Source organism: Vombatus ursinus, unplaced genomic scaffold (assembly GCF_900497805.2).
Source record: "Vombatus ursinus unplaced genomic scaffold, bare-nosed wombat genome assembly UNPS02014909.1, whole genome shotgun sequence".
NCBI lineage: Eukaryota > Metazoa > Chordata > Mammalia > Diprotodontia > Vombatidae > Vombatus > Vombatus ursinus.
The window spans coordinates 2,196,219-2,204,492 of record NW_020954687.1 but is presented as its reverse complement, the minus strand read 5'-3'; the positions used below and the strand labels follow the sequence as shown (position 1 = coordinate 2,204,492).

Genomic DNA, 8,274 nt, shown 5'->3' with positions numbered 1-8,274 from the left:
AAAAAAAAAAAAAAAAAAAAAAAAAAAAAAAAAAAAAAGAGAGAAAGAAAAAGTATGTCTGATGGGAGAAATTTAATTCAATAAATATTACCAGAATCCTATTACATTCACAGAATTTGCTGGGGATACCATGTGCCTCAGTTTCCTCATTTGTAAAATAAGGAAAATAACACTTGCATTATTTGGGGGGGCAGGTAAAAATTGAGCCTCTCAGGCTTGCTGTAGCACTTGGCAAACCTTAAAAGTGTAAACAAACACTAAGAGCCATTATTATGTTATTAATCACATTATTTTATTTCACTATTAATATTACTTAATGACAACAGTAATAAAAAAAAAGTGCCTCTGCCTCTGAGGCACTTGAAATCCAGCTGGACACCAATCTTACAGACAGGAAATAATTAAAGAACAGTAACAGATTGGATATAATTAAGTGCCGAAATATGTGGTACAAATAATCACTCAGTCAACATATCTTTTGAGTTCCTGCTATGTGCTCAGCCCTGCGCTAACTCTAACTTACATTTATATTAAAGTTTGCAGAGTGCTTTCCTCACAACAATTCTGAAAGGAAATTCTTATACCCATTTTACAGATGAGGAAAAGGAAGCTCTGAGAGGTTGTGACATGCTCCTGGTCATGTAGCTAATACATGGCTGAATTTGAACCCAGGCTTCTTGACTCAAAGCCCCAAACTCTATCTACTGAGCAGCACTTCTTCCCATGCTGTATAAGATAAAGAAGCCTAAAATAAAAATTATATTCTCCATGAACTTGTAGTCTAGTTAGTAAGGGAAGGTGTATGCCCAAGGGCCAATGAGACAATAAGTTCCTTGGGAAGTGATCTGTTCATTTAACTGGGAACAGCTGAGAGTTAATGTGTTTAGATGAGAACTTTTCTTACAGTTAGAATGATCTGAAAGTAGAATGGGACATTTTGTGAAGTAGTGAGCTCCTCATCACCGGAAGTTTTAAAGCAAAGGTTAGATGACCACTTGTCGGGTATGTTGTCGAGAGTGTATTCTAGAAAAGGCTAGGGATAGGCAGGAAGACAGACTGATGAATTCTCCTTGAAGTTTGGCCCCAAGGGGCTGTGGCTAAAATGAGACCCTTCTTTCTTCAGGACTGCTCTGGAACCTGTCTTCCACTGATGAGCTGAAGCAAGAACTCATTAATGAAGCCCTCCCTGTTTTGACTGATCGGGTTATCATCCCCTTCTCTGGCTGGTGTGATGGCAATAGCAACATGTCCAGGGAAACAGTGGACCCGGAAGTTTTCTTCAATGCCACTGGCTGTTTGAGGTGAGAGAATTCGGCTCTTCCCCTCTACCTGTGCTTGGCACAACATAGTACAACCCAGTTTTGACACCTCAGTCAGTGGGGTCCTTCTCATCCCAGATCCTGCCTGGGACAGAGAAATCAAAGGACTATTTTATTTTTATAAATTTATTTTTATTGGTATCATCTGTTTTTACATCACCTAAAAAAAAAAAGAAAGAAGGGAAAAACAGTTTAACAAAATTAACCAGCACATAATCTTTGCCTGACAGTATATAGAATACACATGTCTACAGAGTCCCCGAGTTCTGCAGAAAAGGGAGAAGCTGCAATGTCTTAGCTCTTCTTTGGAGCCAACTTTGGTCACTACAAGTAGTCTCTGATTTAATTTTGTTTTTATTCCTTCCATTTATGTTGTTGAAGTCATTATTCATACACAACCCCTCATAAGAAAAATGTGTGTGTGTGTGTGTTTGTATTCTGATAATTTCCCTCAGCATCAATTCATGGAATCTTCTGACACTATTCTGAATTCTTCATACTCATCATTTCTTACATATAATATGTTCATTTATATTCATTATTTCTTATATGTGTTGCATGTTCATCTATAGTCATCATTTAGTAATAGGTTACATGTTCACCCCATTCCATATGCATCCTTTCTTATATATTCATTTATATTAGTTTCTTACATGTCTTACGTGTTCATTTATATTCATCATTTAGTACCTATGTTCCATGTTCATTACATTCCAGATTCATCATTTCTTACAGTGCAGCATGTGTATGCACATGTATGTTTCCATGCACAAATAACCAACACTTGGCCAAAAACCAAGTACCTATGTCTTAATGTTCTAACTAATTCAATTCTTCTTTTTCCTTTTTTTTTGCTCTTTTATTCACCGAAATGCGCTCTCTGTGCTAGTTGAAGAGAATTTCCCACACACAAAGTCTTCGGCTAATGAGTCACTCTCAGCCTTAGGCCATTGTATCATACAGATTGGCACAAAGACCATGTCTATGCCCAAAGTGTTCCAAGTTCCAAACCAGGCAGGGTGTGGTTAGGGTAGAAGGTGGTTTCAGCAAGAGCTGTTGGGTGCTGGAATCTGGGTGTGATCATTATGTAACAGCAAATATTGTGCCACTCAATGGGGTACTCAGAGAAGGGTAAGGCCCCCTTTGACATCTATACCTTGGTTCAATGATTTTAATCTTTTCCACTAGCAGACTCGCTTCTTAAAGAAAAAAAAAAAGGACTTATGGCTACCCTTTATTTTTCCCGTAGTCACTTTGTAGAAGCCTCTTCCTCCACAGAATCTTTCCTCTAAAATAAATCAAAACAGTTGAAGCAAAATCAACCAATGCAGAGACTTCATCTAACACTACTTGCAACATTCTGCATCCATAGTCGCCCTCCTTTTCTACTAAGAGTTCTCTGTTGAGAGGAGAGAGATGTGTCTCATCATCTGTTCTCTGGAACCAAAATTGGTCATTGCATTTCATATGCATTCTGCCTTTTAGAGATGTTGTTATTTGCATCATCATACTCATTATGTGTATTGATCTATTGATTTCACTACCTTCAATCCGTATCAGTTTATACAAGTCTTTCCATGTTACTCTGAATTCTTCATAGTTATTACTTCTTATGTTGCAATAAGATTCTTTACATTCATATACTACAATTTATTCAGCCATTTTCCAATCCACAGACACCCACTCTACTTCTAGTGTATTGTTTGTTTTTGATTTTTTTTTCAGTTTTTTGGTGCTACAAAAAGAACTGCTATGAATTTAATATGTTTGGGCCCTTTCAGTCTTTGACCTTTTTGAATATATATGCTGAGAGTAATAAGGATCAATGGGGTCAAAGGAGATGAACATTTAGTTGTTGTTGTCGCTGAGTCATTTTTCAGTTGTGTCTGACTCTTCGTGACCCCCTTTGGGGTTTTCTTGGCAAAGAACCTGGAGCGATTTGCCTTTTCTTTCTCCAACTCATTTTACAGATGAGGGAACTGAGGTCAACAGAATTAAGTGACTTGCCTAGGGTCACACAGCTTAGTAAGTGTTTGAGGTTGGATTTGAACTGAGGTCTTCCTGGCTTCAAGCCCAGCACTCTATCCACTGAGCCACCTAGTTTTAGTAACATCACATAATTCCAAATAATTTCCACTTAGGGAACTTGCAGGATTCTTGGGGAGTCCAGAGAGAGTTTCTTGGCATGTACTTCTTTGTTTCAACTTGTTGCTTCTCCTTATAACCTCTCCAATAGATCACCTGCCCCATAGCCTGCTGAGGCATAGGGAGGCTTGGAGATGAAAAAGCCATGTAATTAAGGCCTTTATGGAGTTGCTGGAGGGGTAGAAGAGCAGCCCCACCCACCTCAGGCAGATGGGCCCAGATTGCTTGGGAACCTGACTAATTGTGGCAGCTGGGAAAACACATTTGCCTGCTTGAAAGTATTGGGTGGGGAGGTGGATCCGGTCCCTGGCCAACCGCCACTTAATCCGTGTCCTCCAGCACTAGAGGAAGGTGCCCCCAACAGAAGAAACATTGAGAAGCAGGGGGCTTCTAGACTTCTTTGAAGGGAGTCCCTACTTGCGGTGGGGCAGGGGCAGGGGGGATTGCGATATGTGTTGCCAGGGGCTTGTGTGAGGTGCCAACCACAGCAGTCATAGTGGGAAAGTTGTAAAATCATGGGCATAAGGAGTGAGTGGGCAGAAAATGTGTCAGAGAAGATGGCATTGAGACAAAGTTCAAATGAGGCCACATCTCAGCCTCTTTCAGCATTAGCATTTAGCCATCCTGTTGTTTGTTCTTTCCTTTCTATTTCTTTATCCTTTCTTTTTCTTCTCCTTCTATTTTTCCCTATTCTCTCTCCTCCAACACACTCTTTCCCCTCATTCCTCACACTGCCTTCATTCCTTTATTCCCTTGTTTCCTTTCTTCATTCCCTCTCACCCTCCATTGGTCTCCATTGGTTTCTTACCCACTCACCCTCTTTCCCCTCCCATTCTTCATTCTTACATTCACTACCATAGTTCAGCCTGGACTATGGCAATGATCTCCTAATTGGTCTCCCTGCTTCCAGCCTCTCCCTTCTCCAATCCATCTTCCATACAGCTGCCAAACTGATATTCCTAAAGAACAGATCTGAACACGTCACTCTACTGCTCAAGAAACATCTATGACTTTGTATTTACTTATGTGTGTAGGTGTTATTGTCCTCTCAAGAGAAGATAAGCTCTGTGAGGGCAGGGATTTTTGTTTTTGACTTTATATTCCAAGCTTCTAGCACACAGCAGACACTTAATAGATGCTTATTAAATGAATAAATGAAAGAATGACTCTCTATTGCCTCTAGGATAAAATAAATACAAACTCCTCTGTTAGGTATTTAAAACTTTTAACAGTCTGATTCCAGTCTCTTTCCTGCCCTATCTCCCCTTACTCCATTCACTCTATGCTCTAGCCTTACTGACCTACTTTTTGTTCCCAGTACCCAAGGACATGCTGGAAATGTTTAACAATTAATTCTCAAAACAAAAGTATGTATGACACACTTTTAAGTTTAATCTGTGTTATTAACATATTATCCATCATTTTCTTAAGGCTCAGTGATCAACAAAACAATCAGTCAAGCCCTGATTTGTAGCATTTGCTGGCCTCAGGCATGTAAATGCTCATGCTGAAAATTTAGTAATTGGTTCTTAAAAGCTGCCACAAACTGGCTCCAGCACACTTCTGCCTATACATGACATTCCATCTGTATCTAGGATAAAACATAAGGCTGTCCCTGCCTGGTTTTCCTCCTCACTCCTCTCTCTCTTGGAATTCCCCATTCTTTTTGGGGCTTAGCTAAGGTGTCATTTCTTATGGGGCCTTTCCTGATCCCCCTAGTTGTGGGGCTCTCTCGATTAAAATCATTTTATATTTACTTTGAATGTGTTGTATATATATATATATATATATTTGACAATGTGTACATTGTATCCTCTCCATAGAATGTAAGCTCCTTCAAGGGAAGTATTTCTTTTTTTTTTTTTTTTGGTCTTTGTACCCTAAACCTAAGTACAGTACCTTGCATATACCTTGCATATAGTAGGGACTTAAACAAATACTTCGGAATGAATAAATTCTTTCCTCCATTTCATCTCCATTCCCTCCTCTCTTCTCCACTCTCTCCCCTTCTATGACTCTCCTTAATGCTCTTCTTTTCTTCCAGGAACCTGAGCTCAGCTGATGCTGGACGCCAGACTATGCGTAACTACCCAGGGCTGATTGATTCCCTCATAGCTTACGTCCAGAACTGTGTGGCAGCCAGTCGCTGTGATGACAAGGTAAGAGCCCAGTTCTTCTAGACTCCAGTCTTGACCTCCTCCTTCCCAGAGCTCCCTATATACCCAGAAGTTGGATTTCTTCTTCTCAACAAACTTGGCCTCAGAGTCAAGTCATAGAGCCCAAGAAGGGGAGTGTTAGCTTTGGTGCCTACATTTGAACAGTTCCCACCTCAAAAGCCAAGTCAACCATGAAGCTTGTTCAGGGCCTTCTAAGAATGTGAGCTAGGCTAACGGAAGCCCTTAGATAAGACAGTGTGTGGTTCTGAAAACTAGTGGAAAGTGATGGCCAAGAGAATGTGTAGACTTATAGACTGGTAGAAAGTGATGGCCAAGTCTGGGCTAATGGATTCCATTGGTTCTTTCCATCTCAATGGCATTTTGGCACATGGAAACAAAACGTAGAGGATCTGGGCTGTGGAAGTCACTTAGGTGTTAGGAGAAGCCCTGTTGGCACTTGTAAGATGAGATCTGACCTTTTTGGATTTCTGAAAAGAAGTGACAAGCCACAGAGAGTGATTTCCTTTTGGAGGAGTTCTGCCACCAAAGTAGACTGTCAAAGTAGACAGTGAAGATCCAGCTTTACGAAGAAAGGCATTCCCATGGTTATTTATGGCCATCTCTCAGTTTTTCACACGATATTTCTCCTCTTTGAGACATATTCCCTTCAAATATATAATCCCAGGCTCAACAGTATAGCCTAATTCTAACATCAGCCTGGATCAGGCATGATTAGATAAATTTGCTGCCATTCTCCTGCTACCTGCCATTTTTTCCCCACCCCTAAACAAATAAATACAATTGACTGTGGAATGAGCAATGAGTTCTTGAGGATCTGGATTCAAATCCTACCTTTGATACATATTCTCTTTGTGGTTTTGAGCGAGTGACTTAGTTTCCCTGAACCTCGATTTCCTCATATACAAAAAGGAGAATTGGATTAGAGAGCCTCTATGATTCCTTACAGCTCTGGAGTTATGACCCTGTGATATTATAAGCCTATGCTTTGCAATTTTCTAACCATGTGACAGGGTAAATTTCTTCACTCTTCTGAATTTTGGTTTCCTCAGCTGCAAAATGGAAATAATGGTGTTCACATCTGCTATTTGCCTCACAGGTTTTTTTGAGGAAAGTATTTTACAAGCTATAAAGTACTGTACAAATGAGAACTATTATAATGCATTCCAAAGCCAGAAGACATGGCCCTTGGATCCTTGGATAATGGAGATTATCAGTGTTACCCAGAGCTGGTGCAGAGATAGAGAATGGTTGTGATGACCCACTAGCCCCCCTCCTAGGCACTGCCTTGGGCAGCCATTCTCTTACTCTGAGTCTCTTGATCTGGATGATCAGTCCTTTGGGTGGAAGCACGGGGCCTGCCCAGGTTGGGCAGGGAAGTCAGGCCTCTGTACTCTTGCTTACCTTTCAGTCTGTGGAGAACTGCATGTGTATCCTGCATAATCTGTCTTACCGACTGGATGCCGAAGTGCCCACCCGTTATAGCCAGCTGGAGTATAACACCCGCAATACCTTTACTGACAAGTCCTCCACAGGCTGCTTCAGCAACAGGAATGAAAAGATGATGGTGAGGAACCCTTCTCCCTGCCCCAGGCAGTCCAGGAGAGTCAAGTGGAGCAAACCCTCAGGGATAGACTTAGATGATAGGAAAGTGGGAGGTCAAGCACCAGGATCCAACTGGGACACACTGCTAAGGATGGCACTCAGTGCTCAATTCATTGAATAAGATTTCAGACTTTGTTGCAATCAACCAATTTCCCCACTTCCATCCTAAAGCCTTTACTTGGCTCCAGGAGAGAGCGCCCATCTGACAGCCCACCTGCTTCAGGTATTTTTTTGTTTTTGTTTTTTTCTGCATTGCTTTGAGAATAAGATATTTCAATGGATGCTTTGAGGTCATCATTTCACTCTTTCCTAGCCCCAGTTTTCCCCTGAGTCATCCTTTTTTTTTTTTTTGTTATCATAAACAATCTGGTGAAGCCTATGGACCCATTCTCAGAATAATATTTTAATACATAAAATAAAATGCATAGGCTTATAAAGGAAACCAATTACATTGAAATATAATTACCAAATACTTTTTTAAAAATTAAAAAAGAAAACAAGTTCATAGATCCCAGGTTAAGAACCACTCCGGTCAGAAGGAGGAACATAGGACTATTTGAGATATGAATGGGGAAGGTCTTCCCAAATGAGGACTGAGTATGGCAGTCACTTATCTATGGCATCTGGGCCTTGAGCCAGCTTATATGCCCTGCTGCTCAAGGGAGACCTGAGTTTAATGTGCCTGCCTTGGGAAGTAAAATAATCATCAGGAGTTGGGGCCAGAGAGCAGCCTATGCCTTTAGTTCCCTGGACTGAAGACTTAAGCCAAGCAGCTAGTGATAGACCATGCTTTTCAAAGCACACTAATTGATCTCAGTGCCTATTGTCAGAGTATGCATGAGTATGTTTAATTTTATGAGGTTTGAAAGAATCCACTCTTCCCTACTCTTGTCAGGATCATTGAGTCAAATTCTAGCCACTTTCATTTGGATTTGCTCCACTTTAGCAGAAATTGGAAAAACCAAGGGACATATCAGTTTCCTAAACTTTGAAGACACAGCCCAGTGGGCCTGTCTCTGCCTTCCAGGACA

The 8,274-nt window shown here is 40.8% G+C and overlaps 1 protein-coding gene across 1 annotated transcript in view; it reads left to right on the top strand.

Moving 5' to 3' along the window:
- Positions 1 to 8,274, top strand: part of PKP1 (plakophilin 1) — a 74,619-nt gene that overhangs the window by 58,277 nt on the left and 8,068 nt on the right. The window contains exons 6-8 of the mRNA XM_027843413.1: positions 1,124 to 1,301; positions 5,509 to 5,623; positions 7,050 to 7,205. Of these exons, the coding sequence (XP_027699214.1) occupies positions 1,124 to 1,301; positions 5,509 to 5,623; positions 7,050 to 7,205 (449 nt within the window). The remainder of the gene's footprint in view (positions 1 to 1,123; positions 1,302 to 5,508; positions 5,624 to 7,049; positions 7,206 to 8,274) is intronic.